Below are 18,319 nucleotides of genomic sequence, written 5' to 3' on the forward strand. Positions count from 1 at the left end.
TCACAAATATAACACATCAGAAATATAACACCAAGTACAAAAGCTGATCTTTCATCCAGATCTGATTTAATATATTAGAAACAGGAAGGTGTGTTAATATCAATGGCATCAATGAGTTCAGTCATGAGTCATTTAACGAAGTAGCTGCTTCTACTTCTTGTTCATTCTTTCTCACTATGGTAAAAACTATGTTGGTAAAAAATAACCTGATGCAGATGAATGGTGTGCATGGAAAATGCTTCAGGTAAGATTTTATTGTCACTCTGTATTTATTGTTTTATTCTTGATATTTTGTCACATATTTGTGCACCCTCCCATGTGCGTATCCATTAGTCTCTATACTCACAAGTGCAGCCATTCATACAACCTATATTTAATGTGCTGATTATTCATTACTTCCGCCAGGGAGATTGTTTTCACTCCATTACATTAAAATGTTTTATCATTGTGAGATTTTTCAATATTTTCACTGTTCCCTCCGAGGAATAATTATCAAATTTTGATTGAAAAAATAAGGATGCACATTAAGGGAACTGATATCTATGACTGAGTGAAATTTGGTGCAGCTTGATTGAATTTAAGAACTATTGGGCCTTGGCAGAGCAATGCACTCTAATTATTGCCATTCTAGTTTAGTCTGTGAGATTTCAAGAGTGAAAATATGCAACAAGTTTTCAAAGCCCATTAAGATTTCTTCCTTTTGCTTCTTTTAATCTGAACATCAGCCTTAAATCAGATGTGTTTCATTCACTATTCTATAGGTTTTAAATCCTCACATAGAAGAAACCAGGTACCAGGGATTGTTCAGCAATCTAACGACAGAGTCAACAAATGTCTTCAAACTGTGGGAGGAAACTATATAAAGGAAATCTAAAATATGAGATAAATATGGAGAAGAGTCAGAGACAAGAGAGGCAGAAAACAAATACTCTCTACTAGGTGTGGTTTTTATTCAACTCACAGTACATTCTACAGATGCACACGTGTTACATCACCTTAATACAACAGAGTCTTGTAATACCTCCTCTTAAAAATGATGAATTGGTCCTAAAAATATAAAGGAACAAAATTTAAAGTCACCAAAACTGTACATTATTAAAAATTCACTTAACACCACATTTGGTTGTCATGTCTTTTTTTTTTTCTTTTTTGAAAAAAACGTCTCGTCCCTTTAAGTGAAATAAGGAACAGCAAAGTTTATTTCCTATCAACGGATTTGAGTTCAGTGTAAGAAACAAGTTTAAATAAAACCTGGACTGTGGAGTCATCCTGTCGCCTTCATAGAACACCACCCATGCCGCACAACATTGTACATTGGCCCTTGTACAGCAAAAACAAAACCATAACAAAACCATGAAAAGGAATGCAAGTCAGAAAACTGGGCAGTTGCCCAATGCTTCATTATCAGAGCTCATTTGAAATTCTAGTCTTTAAAATGAGGATTTTTAACCTCACATAAAACCACCTTCAGAAGTTTTCACCTGGTCGCTCAGTTGTAGTTTTGAAGCTGCAAACATCGTCTTATCTTGAGGGAATTTTACATTAAGTAAGAGCAACATTTCAGTGTGAGCTGTGTTCTCTAATCAGACTATTCAGCAGGTGCTAAAACGTCAGTAGCATCCTCCGAGTGGTGACACAGGTCTGATGCAACACACTGATTATCTACTCTTAACACAAGGGACAGTGAAATGCGTCTCAGTCCCCACTGACCGACCAACATTAAAAGTCCTCCAGTTTCAGAAACCAGTGTCTTTCACACAGCAGCAGAAGGTGGGTAATGTGTGTGTGAAATCATGTGTGTGTTGTGCATGTGTGTGTTGGTGAACAGTGTGTATGTGTGCGTGCAAGACTTTAAGTGGAGGTTATACAACGTCTACTTGTGACAGTCCAAGAACAGATTCCTTTTAGTTTAACTGGCCTTTTTCATAAATCGTCTAGACATCTCTATAAGGTAATCTGTACACGTTCACTACAAGCTATTGCTATTAAATAATCCCAGCTATTGTAATCTTTATATATATTTATATATAGAATATATAATAAAAATATATTGAGCAAAAAATTACTTCTAGGCATAAGACCACGTTACATTAAATTTCCATTGAACAGGTAAGAAATGGTGCAAGCTCTGTGAAGAGTTTTGATCCATTTTGTCGTTGAGCGATGCTAAGCAGGTCCAGTGAGCAGCCGTTCAGCTACAATAGTGTGATCAGTCCCTGACCTTCAGTACGAGTCGGAGAGTCAAAATACTCAGGGCCTGAGACGTGTCATCACCCGCAGCAGCGATTGAATTGGCCTCGCTACGACACGGTGTTTGTTAAAGGACATGACAGGAGAATGAGGATGAGGTGCTGTGGTGACGATGAGGAGAAATGTTAAGGAGGAAGGAAAAGTGAAGAGAGACGTGTTCTCACTCTCTTTGATGGGGAATGGCTACGAGTTCAAGCCAGTTCAGCTGTGGGCCTGGAAAAGAGTCGGCCTGTAGAGGAAACAATAACAGACAATAGCCAAAATCTATACATATATACTTATACATGAGAGAATACACACGGCTGGAAGAACCTCCAGACAGTCTTAGCAGTAACACGGAGAGTGTGACTGGGACAGTGAGAGCACCAACAGTCTACAGCCCCACCATCAGGGAGAACGTCGCAGGCTCCTATTTGTCCTTATTTGAGTAGAACTCCGCCCAGCGGCTCTCAAAAAAGCGTCTCATGGAGTGTCCGGCCATTCCCACCTCTGATGTGTCCTCGTTGAAAAGCTCACAGTTGTTGAAGACCAACTGAGCATCTGCCGCAAACTCCTCACAGCTGCAGTACCTGAGGCGAAGAACCGGGACAGAGAAAAGGTTGATGTTTAAAAAGCACCAGAGGGAACAAATTATTCTCAGGAACTGGGCCATCATTGGCTTCTGCATATGAATGAATATATCATTAGGGATGTAGCAGGACAGGAAATAACATTTTGTTGGTTTCAGTAAAATATTTAACTGTAAAGACTTGGGATGATATTTTTATTTCCTATTTAATGTACAGTTGTAAGATAATTATTTGTCTCACTCATCAAGTTTTTAAGCGCCTTCACATCTGTCTGCATGTAGATGTACAAAGACTGGGAAATGACTATAGAATAAATAAAGAAGTGATTATATGTGTTGTGTGATCTGCTCTTACCCTCCCTGTAGCAGTTTCTCTCTCATGGTGAGGAAGTCCATCGGGTTCTTGACGATGCGACGGTAGCCTGGCACCAGTCGGGGGTTGACGGGTTCAAGGAACGGCCAGGCTTCTGCATGAGCCTCCATCTCCATCAGAATGATCCTGGGTGACAATACAACAAGGTGAATCTATGACAACCTGACGAAAAGAAAACGTTTTGCCCTATGGGCTTAGCTCTTCAGAGACTCACTCGCAGAAGGTGAGGTCAGGCTGGTTGCGGGTTGTCATCCGGCGGCGTTTAGTGCCACCTCCTTCTCCAGAGTAACGCGAGGACGAAGTCGGTGCCACGGTCTCCTTGTTCCGTGTTGCCATCCCAGAACTACGTCGTGTTGTGGTTTCATCTTCAGAGCTTTCATCTTCATATCTTCTCTTTTTCACCCTGAACCTGGTTTTCGTCAAGCGCTCTGATTCATCTTCCTCCTGAGAGACAGAACCAATATGGAAGCAGATTCAGTTGCAGAGGGTCAAATGTAGCACAGAACAAATAGAAGGGAATAAATCATTCATAACTGCTCTAATTTCTTCCTTGAAATGTTGTCACTTTGCAAAGACAGGACTGGGTCTTACCCTGGCAACACAGGTGGGACAAAACCAGTCTCCCTCTGGCACCTGAGTGATTTTGGGCTTCAGGCAGTACATGTGGCAGCCACGATCACAGCCATCACACAGCAACAGGCACTCATCATTATCTCCCTTCCTGCAAACCTGACAATTCTAGAAAAGGAGAGATCAAAGGCAAAGACCCTAAATGTTACAATCACTTGTTGGGCAGTGTGCTTCCAAAAAAACCTGAGAACACCAGAGTCCAAGATAAATTGAGTGAGATAAAGTTACTCACCACTTTAGTCACAGATCTCTCCCAAGCAATGGCCTTCTCCAGCTGGAGCAAACACAGACAAATCTGTGGAGCACTGCGACAGCGATCTAGAGCCTGCCGCCATGTTCGTAGTCGAGAGGTGATTTCACTTTCCAGACTGCAACAGAGGAATATTATTAGACAAGGTAAAAATATATACCTAAAAACAAATCACAGATCCTGTCTGTTCTTCTCACCTAATGACATCCATGGGATGCTCTTCCCCTGGTGTAGGCGTGAGAGGAGCGAGGCGCATCACTTCAGATGGGTTCCACAGGGGCTCCTTCAGGTAGCGTCTCTCGATGTTTCGCTCAAGGTTAGACAGGCGCAGCACGGCCAGGTCCAGAGGGTGTGTGGCGATGCGAGGCAGGCCAGACCACTCCTTCTTGGTTCGTACAATCCAGTCATCACGTGGGTCAGCGTCATGTTCGTAGTACTGGAGATCATCCCGTGTGGAGTCTGGATCTGGGATTGTGTAGGGCTTAAAAGGGCAGAAGGGGTTTAAGTATCAGTCACAGGTATAATCCATATATTTATTTATTTTTAATACAATCAAGAGCTTTGATAATTACCTGGAATTCTATTATCGGTGTCTCTGTGTTAGATTCAGTTTCATTCACTGCGCTCTGAGGAGGTGCCTTGAAGAAACACAAAAGGGAGGTAAAGGGTTTGTATGTGCACATCTGTTTTTCAAACCATTTAATAATTTGCTGCAAATCTATTTTCAGTATTTTGGGGTTATTATAACATAATAACTTCTAACTTTTATTTTCACATGAGAAAATAAATAGGAAATAAGAGGAAATAGATGGGGTATACAATAAAGACCCCCCACTGGCACAATTTGATAACAACATTACATTAAAAACTTTGGGTGACATTTTGTCGACACAACTTGGATTGCCGCCATTGTTTTGACAAAGTCGGATTAATCCAATGATGCAGATTGGCGAGTGTTATTTCTCACCTTCAGATGGAGGTCAGCAGCAATGACTCGCTGCTCTAGGTCCTCCACCCACTGCAGGGCGATGACGTCAGTCTCCATAGCCTTCTCCTGCACTTGCAGCGGGTGCTGCAGAACCTCCATGAGCACACCTTTCTCCTCTACCTTCAACTCAAATATTGGGTCTATTTGAAAACAAAAGCAGAACAGTTTTAAACGAGGATCACAGGGCAAACATGCGGGAGAAATTCTCCAGAAATCCAGAGTTGTGGGCATAATGATGTGAAATAACAAAATTAATTAAGTGGCAACTGAGATGGTCCATTTGCAAACAACACTCACCGGTAATAGATTTGGTGCACATTTCAGTTAAGCTCTCTATATGTTTGGCCAAATGTTTATGGAGGACCTTTTCCCTGATGCCTCTTGGGTGAAGGGCCTGTAAGGTGTTTAACAGTTCCTCTGGCTCCTTGATCCACCACCAGCCACGCACCATTGCTGGAAAAGAAACATACGAGGACCATGATAAAATTACACTCTTCATGTGTTCACTAAATGTCAGGAGTGACTGTATCATAGTTCATTGGTTGTTAAATTGCTGAATCTCTCAGAAATCATGGACACCACTACTTACATGCTGGAATGGGTTTGACCACAAGCTGTGTGAAGTACTGTTGCTCCAGCTCCTGGAACACAGAGTTGGGAGGGCGGCCACGACGTTTGGCTGCAGCTCCTCGTGGCCCTCTGCGGGCAGGACTGCTGCCTCTGCTGCCTCTCCTCCGCCTGCGACCTGGCCTGGCAGGGGTGGTGGGAGTGGAAGGGGCAGCAGGAGAAATGAGAGAAGGAGGAATGGGAGCTGGAAGGAGCTGAGGGAGTGGTGGTGGGGCAGTGTCAGGATGTGCAGAGGTAAGGGTTGTAGGGGGGATTTCCTGTGGTGTTGCTGAGGTCACAGGGTCAGCAGGAGCCAAGTCAGGCAAGAGTGGGTCCGGCTGAGGGGTAAGGAGAGTTTATTTATTAATATAGCAAACATAATCGTTTAAGTGCATTGTTATTTCTTAATTAAATGTATCTGTATTGATTGTGGTGAGCAAACCTGCATGAGTGGAGCAGCGAGTGCAGGCAGAGTACTCGGAATCTGAGGGAGGAGTTTAGGAGGTGAAGTAGGTGAAGTGGGCAGCTGGGGCTCAGTGAGAGAGAGATTATCACACGGCTGTTTGGGGAGCAGATTGAACCACTGTCCCTGTTTCTCTGCCATCTCCTTCACACTCTCCTCTGGTTGGGTTTCGTCTGGAGCTTCTCCTGATGCTGCGCATGTGCCGTTGGTCATCGTTTCCTGTGATTGGCTGAGCCAGTTCTGGAAAGCAGCTTGTGTGAGGTCTTGTGTGCCACTGTTCGGTGATCCTGGCCCTTCTTCGCCACCAGACCTGATGCTACTTCGACGCCGGCGGCGGATCTTCGCTGTGCGGAGGTGAAGCTCAACTTCCGGTTTGATTTTTCGGGGGCGACCACGTCCTCTTGGCCTGCTCATGAGAGATGCAGTGCCTGGAAGGGGGTCCTCCTCTGGAGACAAGGTCTGGTTTGGGGCGGGGGTAGCAGAGGAAGGAGAAGAGGGTAGAGTAGCAGGAGATGTGGTAGGCATAGGGGTCTCTTCAACTTTGGGCTCCTTTTTTAAGAAGGTGACAGGCACCTCAGCTACAAGGACATCTCCAGAAGCTGAAAGAGAAATATGAGGAAAATGTATTAAAGACGGACAGACCAATGGGTTGTAAAGTGTAAAAACGTTAATTTATCCTCAGACTCACTCAAGAGCTCCTCTGGTCCCTCTACTAGAACTCCTCCGAGGTGAGGCAAAGCCAAGTATCTGCGCCTGTACCGGTCCTGACCCAGCAAAATGGCCCGCATGGAATGAGACGTTTGTAGCAGCTTTTTACGGAAAAATGCTTGGCGCTGTAGTGAAACAAAGCAGAAGTGTTTTTAATAAAACATTACATAAATGTATAAAATACAGTGTCAGCATGGTATCAGTCTTACCTTGGTCAGCTTATCGATCTGCCTCTCAAGCTCTGGAATGCTGGCATTGGTTGGACTCTCACTCTGTAGCAAGAATTTAATTTAAATTTAATGTAAAAAAAAAAGTCAGATTTTGAAATCTAAAAATAAAAACAGTAGATCAGATACATACATCGCTGAGTTTTGGTTCTTCTTTGCGTGCGCGGCGGTTGCTTCTCTCTAGTACCACCCCGCTCTCCTCCAGAGAGAGGTTCTCTTCCTCAGCCACCCTGGCACTGCGGCGCCTCTCCTCAAAACACAGCTCTTCCTCTGAGCGTCCTGTACGACGCGCGAGTGCTACCTTCAGTCTGACACACACATCACATTCATAATGAGCATGGTGATCTGTGCTCTGATTCACAGAAGATCTGAGGGGGATATGTATTTATTCTTTATATGAAGTGACTTACTTGCGTAATTTCCCCTCAATGATCCACTTGTTCTTCCTGTAGGTTGCCATGTTTTCCAAAGTGTTGTCAATGTCACTGAAACACAAAATGCATGCATTAATAAAGTAACAAGGGTTAAAGAATGGCCTCAATGAATAAATACATAATTAGTTCTTTGTCTAACCTCGTCACAATGTTGCTGCTGTTAAGCTCTTCCACCACGAAGCCCAGGATGGCTGCCTTGGTATCAGGGGGGAGGGCGTGAAATGTTTTGGTCCTCAGCGTGTTGCACACCTCCGTCTCATAACCATGAGATTCCAAAAAGATACGAAGAACTTCTGAAACCGTGCTGCGGGTCAGCTCTAACTCCACCAGCTTGTCCCCAAGGATCTTCACAGACTTAAGTTCGGAAAAGAAAGATAGACAAAGAAAATTTAAAAGTTTAAATATGTAAATACGAGCATTTATATGCTCACAGTGTATCAAACATAGGACTCCAGCTAAAGATAATTTTCTTGATTGATTAATTTCCTTTTAAAAAGTCAGAAAATGTAAGATGACATATTTCAATTGTTTGTTTAATCTGATAGAGGACATAAAAAGAAAAACAGCAAATTTTTAGACTGGAGCTGCTGAAACAAGTCAGTGTTTGGTTTGCTTTCACTGATTCAATGCCTAATGATTTAAACTCTTATCTCACACCTGATAATATGACGGCAGGCCTGGGTCATGGAGTGCAGCCTCCATCAGCTTTATCAGTAGGTCTTGGACTTCTCCTTGGCTGTCGCCCAGGCCCAGGAGGCCTTCCTGTAGGGTAGCGAGGCTGGGAATGTCCTTGGGTATATTGAGGCCGATCAGTTTTCCATAACCATGGAGAAACTCAACCACAGCCAGGCAGTGTGCAAAGGCTGTGCCAGAGAGAACCACACCAGGAATACGGGACAGCTCTGGCAGGGGCTGGTGGAGACAAAAGATTGAAGGTCATAAACATACAGACAAGATCTTTACAATCTCAGCTTAAACAGAGCAGATAAGAACAGATTTGTGTTTACATTAAAACTCACTTTGTGGTCAGTAAGACACATGTCCTCTGTGGGCTTCTTCAGCTCATCTGCAATCAACTGCTGCCTCTTTCGTTCCTCCAGACGCCTCTGGGCCTGCACTCTCCTCTCTGCTGCCCTCTTAGCTGACAGAGCAGCTTGAGCTGCAGCCTCCGCCTCTGCCTGAGCTTTAGCCAGAGCCTTTGCTTTACTCCGAGCACCCAGAACCCTCTTACCCTGGGCTATTCTTTCCTCGTCTGTCTGCCGTACTGGTGGAGGAGCCACAACCTTGGCTGATCTTCTGCGGCCTGGCTTCTTGGGCTCTGGTGCAGACTCTGAGGGCTGTGCGACCTGTGGGGCCGCTGGGTCGGTTGATTCAGCCTTCAGCTCCAGGCCCTTTTGCTCAAGCTGAATTCACAAAGGACAGAAAGAGCAGGTGGAGGTAAGCAAAAGGTAGCGGAAAGAACATTGCTGATAAATCATTTCATATTTTTGTCTTTACCTTGGCTTTCTTTTTTTCATCTTTTATCTTCTTAATCTTAGCATCCTGCCTTCTCTTCATTCTTGCCTAAAATATGAACAGCAGCAGCAAAGTCAGTATGAGATCTTAACAGCAGAACGGACACAATTTTAAGTCTGGATTACAAACCTTTTTCTTCATTTTCTTTTTGATTTTTGCAAGTTTCTCCTTTTCCTCCTCCGTAAGAGCTTCTATAAAAAGTGAGTAAAACAATTAGCCACAGTCTTGAGGTTACATGCCAATTAAGCCTTTTGATCTTAGCACATGAAAACCATTGCTTAATGTTAGCCAATCACATCCTGATACACCCATAATTCGACAGCCACTTACCCTTAGCTTCAAGTCGATTCAACAGCTTGGCATCAACTTTGCTAAGGAGGTCGATCATCTTGGGTTTGGGAGGTCTACCGGGTCGGCGGGTCTGCCCTCCCTTCAGGCCACGAGCTCTGCGAGGTTTCTCTTTATCTGGGTTTGGAGGTCGACCTCGCCGGCCGGTGATGGCCATGATCATGGAAGGAACTTCCTCATTCGCCAAGAGGACCCACTTCACACCCTGAAACATACAGTGGAGAATGATGAATCCCTCATCCCTCACCCTTTTACACATTTCTGATATGTTTAAGATTCCATTGGTTGCAAATGCACTGCAGTTCTGATTCATAGTAATCTTCAGATATTACAATCCATTGTGTGTGTAGGTTCAGGCAATTAGAATAAACCGACTGTAAATGTCAAATAAATGACAATCTCCCTTGAGGTGACTGTGCATGTCTTCGAGATTAACCCCAAAACAAAATCGTCAGATCCCCTCATACTTATTCCGCTGAAAATTAATACAATTTATGAAGTTTGTTCTTATGTAAAAGATAATGCTAATGACTTAGCAAACAGCTACTGACCTCAGGAGTTTCTCTCTCTTCGTAGAAGTCTCCGATAGGCATGCGTGGGCTAAAGCTGAAGTGTTCTCTGGAGACCACGCTGTCCGTGCGTCTCTTCAAGTACTGAGCAAAGCAGTTAGGAGATGGCAGGAGACAAAGAATTTAAAGGTGACTGTTTTAACCATGCAGACATCAACTGTTGTATTTGTCATTAAATCAAAGCATTGAATTCAGCAAATAAGGACCATTTGGTTCAGTTTTTTATTAAAAATGTACCTTGATTATTTCAGGGAACTGCTTCATCCTTCTTCCACAAGGTGTGTAGTACCAGGTTTCCCCCTTCATGCGATTCTCCATTTTCTTCACTCGAATCTCCCTCTTCCACCTGTGGTTGGTGGAGTTTATTATTACCGTCTGTCAAATTGGAGCTCTTAACACCAAAGTAAGCAAGAGGTTAAAGGTAAAATTACCCATGAGACAATGGAAACTGGACCTGCTCCTCTGTTGCAACTCTCCTTCTGTTTGATTCTCCTGTTTGAAAAAAACAAACATGAAATTAGACTGATTCACAACCTGTTTCAACAAAATGTCATTGCGTGATGTGCACCTCATCAACATTCTTCATTACCTGCAGTTGAACTGTCATCATCATTTTCATCAGCAGCAGTTCCGGCATCGTGTTTGGGTGTTTTCCCCACGGTTCCCTCTTGGTCTTGTTTTTTAACCCTTTTCGCCTTCTTGAGTTTCACGGCTGTTGTGTTAATGGCTGAAGCATTGGCCAGAACAGCTTCAATGGTGGCTGTGATTGAATCAAGCTCATCAGTAGGAGGCCCAGCCTCTCCAGATACATCTGATGTTTCTTTTACATCCACTTTGAGGGACTTCTTCCTCTTCCTGCTTGTGGCTGCCCCAACTTCTTCACCGGTCTTGAGTTTCTCCACCTTAGGAGTTCGAGCCCGAGGCTTTCGCTGGGCCCCCTCAGGAACTGTTAATATAAGATTTTAAAAAAGGTTCTCAAGTTAAAATATTTGATATTTTTAAACACACTATATTAAAATCAGAATGTTGGAATACCTGGGGTTTTAATCCATATTGCCTTTGGAGTTCGAGGTTTGCGTGGTTTTCCTGGGGTTGTCAGATGTCCTTCGGGAGCTGACATCATCTGATCAGTTACTGGTTGAAGTGGGTGCACAGCAGGGCTCTTTACTGGCGTACTGAAGGCGATGAAGTTCTCATCTCTCATGTTGAAATTTGGCAGAGTCACTGACTCGTTAACAGTGGTCTTCACGCTTATCCGTCCAGCTAAGTCGGGTGTATGATGTCCTCTGGGCTCCCACTCAGCTTCAGGCCCTAATTAAAGATGACATTAAAGTGTGTCGGCATGAATTCCACTAAAAGGCAACAAATTGTGCAACTCAGTTTGTTTGCAATAAACAGAGAAACAAATGTTTTTTAGAAGTAAGACTCCTCTTTAGATAAATCATCATTCACATTTCAGGCAATAATTACTGCTTTTCAACTCATGTGACAAAAGTTTCCATAATTAAAACTGTACCTTGACGACCACTCTGAGACGGCACTAATAAGCGTGGCTTGGACCCATCAGTTGAGTCGACAGAGGTCTCGTCTATCTGTGCAGAGCTGTTTAGAGAAGACTCCAACATGGATTCTCCGGGGATTTGGGAAGTGTTTTTGGTCTCTTCTGCCTCAGAGGTTTCCTCGTCTCTAGTGGAGTCCAACATGTTATCTCTGGAGTCTTCCATGGAGAAGCTGCTGTCTCTAGTGCTGTCATACGCAGTCGATGGTTCCCCTTCGGCATTTGAGGTGCTGTCAAACTGACAAGTGTCCTTTCTCAGGTACGAGCTGTTGCCAAAGTTAGCAGAGTCATCTGTGCACAAGCTGTCACCATCAAAAATAGACGACTTTTCAAAGACAGAGCTGACTTCGAGTCTTGAAGGGGTGTCACATGTTGAACTGTTATCAAATTGAGAAGCAGCATGTGAAGAGTTATCCAAACTGTCTTCAGTCAGATGTTCTACCCTCATGCTGTGATGCTGTGGTGACTTTCTGGGTTGAGTTTGCTCCATCGTGGAGTCCTCTGTTTCGCTGACACTGCTTTGCATTTGGTGTTTTTCATAGTCCTTCTGTTTATTCTTGGCCATTTGATCAGAAGCAACTGTGGTCTGCAAAGACTTCCTCGGAAGATCAGTGTGGGATTTATGAGAGAAAATTTCAGATGTATTAATATCAGGCGCTTCCACCTTCTGAGGTGTCCTCGTGGTTGAATCAAGCTGGGGGAGGTGTTCCTCTGGTTTTCCATTTCTTTTTTTACTGAACACCTTCCTATCCTCACTATGACCATGGTGCTTCAGTGCAGGAGGAGGAGTGGTATTAGGTGGATGCTGCTCAGAGTCATAACTTTGGACCACTCCTGAAGACGTACCCATTGCAGAAGGCAAAGACACCAAGGCAGGAGGGGCGGACATAGGTGCAGTCCTGGAGGCTTGAGTGGTTAGAAGAGGTAGGGTAGACAGAGGTTTGACTGTAGGACCTTCATGAGCTGACAGGGAAGGTGAATTCCCCTCTCCTGGTGGTGACGGTGCTGCTGCAGAGGCAGTGGAAAGACCAGTGTTGATAGCTGGAGGAGTGCGTGTCTGGTGATGGGGTGTGAGAGGTGGTTCACAAGGTTCATTGACAACTGAAGGCATAATTGATACAGAGCCAGGAGATGCAGATGTTGATAAACAAGAGTTAGATGGTGCTGACGTCAAAGCTCCTGATATTGACACGAGAGGTGGAACCAGACCAGCTGATGAATATTTCACACCTGCAGATGAAGTGGCAGTAATCAATTTTGGGGGTCCTGGCATTTCATGCTGCGCTCCAGATTTATCGGGAAAGCAAGACAGGCTGGAACTTTGAACCATTTGCTGAAGAGACGAGATGGGCGCAGACACCGAGAAAGACGTGGACACTGTTTCTGCTGAGGTGACAGCCGCACTAGGAACAGAAGCTTTAGGAGACAAGTTTGACTGATGAGACACAGACTCCAATGAAGAGGAAGAGACAGGAGGAACAGAGGAAGCTGTGGTAGGTCTGGGCTCTATAGTTGTCGAACCTGAAGGTGTAGTCAACTTCAGAGGTGACGTTGGCAGGGAGGAGGAAGAGGACCCTGCTGACAGATGCTTGGATCCAGCGGGGCCCATTTCAGTCTGACCAGAAGTAAGGGGTCTAATGCCTTGCACAGAGGACACAGTGGGAGATGCTAAAATCTGTGGTGGAGTAGATTCTACATCAGGGAATGAAACATTTGGAGGCCCAGGCGCAGATTTTGGAGATCCAGAGACAGGAGGAGCTGAAGAGGACTTTGTTAGTGATGCTGACACAGCTGGAGGGGATGGAGCTGTGGAAAGCTGAGACGACACACACTGGGGAGGTGGATTAGGGGCTGCGTCTCGGATAGGAGAAGCCATCTCTGAGTTCTGTCGATAATCACTTGTAGGTCCCACAAGAGTGGCAGAGGGTTTGGATTGGTAACTGTCAGCTTTGGAAAGCCTCTGAGCAACAGGTGCTCTTTCACTGCCATTATAGCTTGTGTCTACGTCCTTGATGGTTTCCCTTGTATGCCCTGAAAGAGAATCAACAAAATAGTAAATTATAACAACAGGTTGTTGTCTTCCATAATAGACTCAGACATTAAAAAAGCTAAACAAATCTGCTCACTGATGATGTGAGGACTACTTTATAACGTCTCACAATGAGCACCAACTTCTGAAGTCCTTCACATTCTTGTCAGTTTATCACAGTGTGCACAACACAAGATAACACTGGTTAAACAGGACTGACAGTGAGAGGCTTGTAACCACAGTACTAACTTAACCAACTGACAATGTGAGAGCGTTTGTCTGCATAACAAAAACTTGTATTTGGTTGGAGCTCATTGTCCCAGGAGCCACAAATACTCCTTCAATTCAATATGACTCATCTGTTGTAAAGAATAAACATGAAGTTGTCTAGTCCTGAAATATAACAACGAAAGGTCAACACAGTATCCTTTTTCTCCACAAAAGAGCAACTCTCAGCATCGTTTTGCTGAACATTCAGTTGAGGCACTGCGTCAAAGTTGTATAAATGGTAAAGAAAAAACTGAATATGAGCAATTCACAGTGAAGGTGCTGCACACTGAGCATGTGGTGGCCACATGATAATCAATAATATGAATAATGAAGCATTATAGATAAAAATGTTCAGTAGGCCATAGCTGACAGAACACCTCAGAGATGGTACATTTTCACCTCAGCACACAGTCTGACACTGACATCTGCTGGTTTAATACTGGCACTGCCCCAGTTTTAAGCGCTGGCAGGCGGACTGACCCAGTGCAAGACATTCAAATGCAATGTAAAACTGGCAGGGCTGCAAATAGAAAACAGAAATTGTTTTCACCAATTAATTAATCTTCTGATTATTTTATAAAATGTAACAAAATGATAATGAAAATGTGTTCAAATGTCTTTGTCTCATCGAAAGCAAAAAAATAATATAACAATATTCAGTTCACTATGATGAGACATATCTCTACATTTGATAAGTTGAAACCAGCAACATTTTAAAACTGACTAAAAATATGAATCAAAACATTGTTCGTCAATTATCCACTTAGTTAATCAACCAACTTGCCAAAAGAAAATATTCCCCGCTAGGTTGTAATCACTTTTAACTAAAAAATATAATGCACTTCAACAATATGACTTAGCACAGTTGCTATGTGAGAGTTTAATGTAGCCAGGGAGGGTGCAATGTCAAGTATGTTAAGCTACATCGAGGATAAACAAAGAGTAAGAAGACAAGTAAATGAGGAAAATCTAAATGTCAGAGCAGTTGGAGTGATGCCAAATGGTATAACTTAAAACTATACTGCAGACACATATGTCAGTAATACATTTCTATAGAAACCAGAGAAACACAAAAGACAGACAGGATCAAATAAGCCAAAAACAATTGTGTGAAGTGGTTACCTTGCATGACAGACGACATTCCCATGCTGCTATCCCTGTTGTGGCTCTTGGGTGATCCACTGTCCTGCACTGTTGATGGTGATATTATTGTTGCAGAGGTCATTCCCACAGGGAGAGGGCTGCCAGTTCCTGCTCTGCCTAAACTGTGGTGCTGCGGGCTGCCGCGTGGAGGCGTAAAGTTCTGGGCTGCTGGGGGCTTCAGCTGAGCTGGGCCTTGAGGCTGCGACTGCAGCGGCTGAGGAGATGGTAGGGTCTGGTGCTGATGCTGGTAGTAGGGCATCCCATTGGGCATCAGGCCATAATGCTGCGGTTGCTGGTGCTGCTGGTGGTGTTGGTGTGGGTGAGAGTGGAGGTGCTGCTGTGATGGTTGATGTGGGGGAGGCTGTAAGGACTGCTGCTGGTGATGCTGTGACGGTGTAATCCCGGGATGGGCCGGACTCTGATAGGTCCCATACATACTGTGAGAATTATAACCTATCTGCTGTGGGCCAGGGTTACTCCTGTTCCAGTACTGACTCCCAGTTAGGGGCATGTTTGGCGGGCCTGGCACAGGGGGTTGGTGGGAGCTTTCAATACCCCCGTTCAGTTGGTACTGTCCATGACCCTGGAAGTGGTGCTGTGACTGAGGCTGCGTCATCCCAGGTGCAGGCTGCTTCTGATGCATCCCCTGCCCAGGAGATGAGCCCATGGCTGGACCATACTGAGGGTGCCCCCCCCACAGGTAGTCAAAGGCCATGCTGCTCTGGTGGTGGTTGCTCATGTGTGGGTAAGGAGCTGATGGTGGGTGGGAACTAGGCACACCAGACCCGAGTACAGTAGTGGTGCCATTCACATTAATCTCACCATTCATATCTGTTAGACACAAGAACATTGGCAAGTTAAAAAGGTGTGCATGAGTAATATATATATATATATTTTTTTTTTTAAACATGTTTTTCTGTTGCTCCATTGTTCATACGGTCAACACTGATCACCACATAATAATTGTTATTTTCCTAAACTGGTAAAATCTTTCTTCACAGCTGTATGCCTTCATTCATTCAGTCCCTCCTGACTCTGCTCACTCTCTCTCTCTCGCCAACTCTCAGACACAAACATAAATCATCAGAAACATCTGTAAACTAAAACTGGGTAAAAACATAATTTGGTCATTGCAGACAACACAAATGACATGTTTATTTGCAAACATAGCAGGGAAGTGAGTTCTGGTCACAGGAGACACGTTCATTGTAATGTCAGGTGTGAGCACAGGAACTTTGAGCTGACCTCATGTGAACAGATGTTAATTCCAGGACTTTATTTTGTGTTCAAGAATATAAATACTTACTCTTTCCCTGCTGAGGAAAACTCATGGAGGACCCGTTAGTATAAAGAGAATCCCCTGAGGAGCGTTTCAGTCCTGAGTTTGCTGAGGAGTGGGTGCCATAGCTGAAATGATTATTTGACTCCATCTGAAAAACAAAACAAGCAGAAATTATTACATGCGTTAACTCAACATTCAACATTTCTCTCCGACAAAACACGTGGAAGTTTGAGCTTGACATGCACGGGCACGATGTCATCGTCACGTGAATCACGCAAAATTATTTAATTCATCTTTCGTTTATTCTCCTGCTGTTTTGAATGCAAGTCGACGCTATACGCGATACGCTCAATTTCAAACATTTGGTGTAAATGGCACATCGGAGGTGTTTTCGCCGGCTGCACACTGACAGCACCATTTGGTTCCTCCAACAACAACAACCGTCAAAATGTCGCAGCGGCAGATGCCAGGCCCGAGCCTTAATGGACAGGCGGAAAATTACGGGAGACGCTCATCATTAGCGCTGATGAGCCGCTGCTAACTCGAGCACAGCCTCCTCAACCCACCGCTGAAGCGACCGAGGCGTCCGCACTGTGTCCGAGCACCCGGCGGCCTAACAATGGAGGGATTAGCCCGGATATTTTTCAGCGTAACTCCGCAGGCCCGGAGATGTATTACCACACCGCTCGCTGTTTAACACTTCCATATCCTCCGAACACAAAGTAGCCACCTATACGCTTGATGTCCTAATTCAACCAGGAAGGCCGTAGCAAGAAGCTGCCATTAGCTCCGCCGCGCTAGCTGAGCGCTGGAGGCGCCGTTGCTCCGCTGACATCCAACGTTGCTAACGTTACATTAAACTACTTTAAATGTCCACAAAGCGATTTAATTTAACACAACACTCCAAACAAAACCACCCCGCCTCACCTCCAAGGTTATTTAGCCACGGCATCACAATAGAGCCTAGCTAACGCACGCTAGCTTTGGGTAGCTAGCTGCTAGCATTCTTAATGTTTACCCGGAGTGAGCGAGTGCGGTGCTTTAAGCTGCGATGTTAGCTCGTAGCCGGGCAGCGGGTACCACTACCACGCTGGTCTGGAGCCATGGTAGCCCCGGCAGCTGGGAGAGAGCGCCGCGGGGGACACGAACGGCGAGCCGGTTGAGTTGAGCCTCGGTGTGTTCACAGATGGAGGCGTGCTCCCCTTTTGTTCACGGGCTAACGTTAGCTAGCAGCCAGCTGAAGTTACATTGTTTACGCCGCACGCACACACACACTGTTTTTTTTTTTTCTAGCGGAGCATCATCCTCCCACACCGCCACCATCAGAAGTTTCTCCCGTATTTCACCTAAAGCTTCTCCCAACCTTTCAGTCCGGGGCTGTCCGGGGCGCAGACGCTTCCAGAGAACCTTCGTCTTTACACAAGTACGTCTGAAGACGCCACGGCGATAAATAATAAACAACTGTCCCCCCAACCTTTGGGTTTTAAATTAGCAAACATGGCTGGTGTGGTCCAGTGCAGCCATGATCACACAGAACAGCGCGAGCGGAGTGAACTTCCCCAGAGTTAGCACATACACATCCGGTCACCTTCCTCGTGACACTTCATAAGAAAACACTCAACAAACACAACAATAATAATAATAATATTAATAACGACAAAAATAAGAATAATACAACATACACAAAGATATGAATGGTAATAATAATAATACAAATAATAATGTTAATACTAACAACAACAACAATAAGAATAATATTAACGACTGTGTTGTGCATTTCAATTATAATAATTATTCTTATTATTGTTGTATCCCTGGTAAAATGTTCTTTAATAATTATAATAGTAGGGATTTATTCGTAAATTAATTAAACTATTAAACTTTTTTTTGTTCATTATTTTAATTATATTGCATTCATGTTACACAATAATATTACCTTCTTTTACAAACAATTGTATAGTATCATATTATTATTTTTATTACTGAGGCATTAATATATTAACAACACAAATAACAGTTTATCAAATGTTAATTATTTAATTAAGCAAAAAAATTTACAAAAATCTCATGTAGTGGAGTAAAATCAAAAAGTAGCATAAAAAGAAAAT

At 44.0% G+C, this 18,319-nt stretch overlaps 1 protein-coding gene across 5 annotated transcripts; it reads right to left on the reverse strand.

Moving 5' to 3' along the window:
• Positions 1 to 926: 926 nt before the first annotated feature.
• baz2a (bromodomain adjacent to zinc finger domain, 2A) lies at positions 927 to 17,789 on the reverse strand. Of its 5 annotated transcripts, none has more exons than XM_069526089.1 (30): positions 17,575 to 17,789; positions 16,236 to 16,359; positions 14,909 to 15,760; positions 11,446 to 13,518; positions 10,965 to 11,240; positions 10,519 to 10,875; positions 10,361 to 10,421; positions 10,167 to 10,275; positions 9,912 to 10,013; positions 9,343 to 9,565; positions 9,142 to 9,203; positions 8,995 to 9,060; positions 8,517 to 8,900; positions 8,155 to 8,409; positions 7,637 to 7,851; positions 7,474 to 7,548; positions 7,197 to 7,371; positions 7,046 to 7,108; positions 6,817 to 6,961; positions 6,108 to 6,727; positions 5,649 to 6,003; positions 5,357 to 5,512; positions 5,039 to 5,199; positions 4,644 to 4,709; positions 4,269 to 4,552; positions 4,054 to 4,189; positions 3,783 to 3,929; positions 3,406 to 3,635; positions 3,174 to 3,317; positions 927 to 2,819 (listed from the first exon to the last, which is right to left on the reverse strand). In XM_069526089.1, the coding sequence occupies exons 2-30, from the start codon at positions 16,357 to 16,359 to the stop codon at positions 2,660 to 2,662; spliced, it is 8,076 nt and encodes a 2,691-aa protein (XP_069382190.1). In that variant the 5' UTR covers positions 17,575 to 17,789; the 3' UTR covers positions 927 to 2,659. The 5 variants fall into 5 exon arrangements, with proteins under 5 accessions (XP_069382190.1, XP_069382192.1, XP_069382191.1 ...); XM_069526091.1 differs by having other exon boundaries at positions 17,558 to 17,778; XM_069526090.1 differs by lacking the exon at positions 17,575 to 17,789 and adding an exon at positions 17,230 to 17,474.
• Positions 17,790 to 18,319: the final 530 nt, after the last annotated feature.

Source organism: Paralichthys olivaceus, chromosome 6, assembly GCF_024713975.1.
Source record: "Paralichthys olivaceus isolate ysfri-2021 chromosome 6, ASM2471397v2, whole genome shotgun sequence".
Lineage (NCBI taxonomy): Eukaryota > Metazoa > Chordata > Actinopteri > Pleuronectiformes > Paralichthyidae > Paralichthys > Paralichthys olivaceus.

Bases quoted from the DNA above. Each gene is read 5' to 3' on its own strand.
- baz2a (XM_069526089.1), bottom strand. From the start codon at position 16,359: ATGGAGTCAAATAATCATTTCAGCTATGGCACCCACTCCTCAGCAAAC. The intron at 13,519-14,908 runs GTAACCACTTCA...ATTCTCTTTCAG, and splicing joins AATGTCGTCTGTCATGCAAG to GGCATACAAGGGAAACCATC. The intron at 10,422-10,518 runs GTAATGAAGAAT...TTTTTCAAACAG, and splicing joins TGATGACAGTTCAACTGCAG to GAGAATCAAACAGAAGGAGA.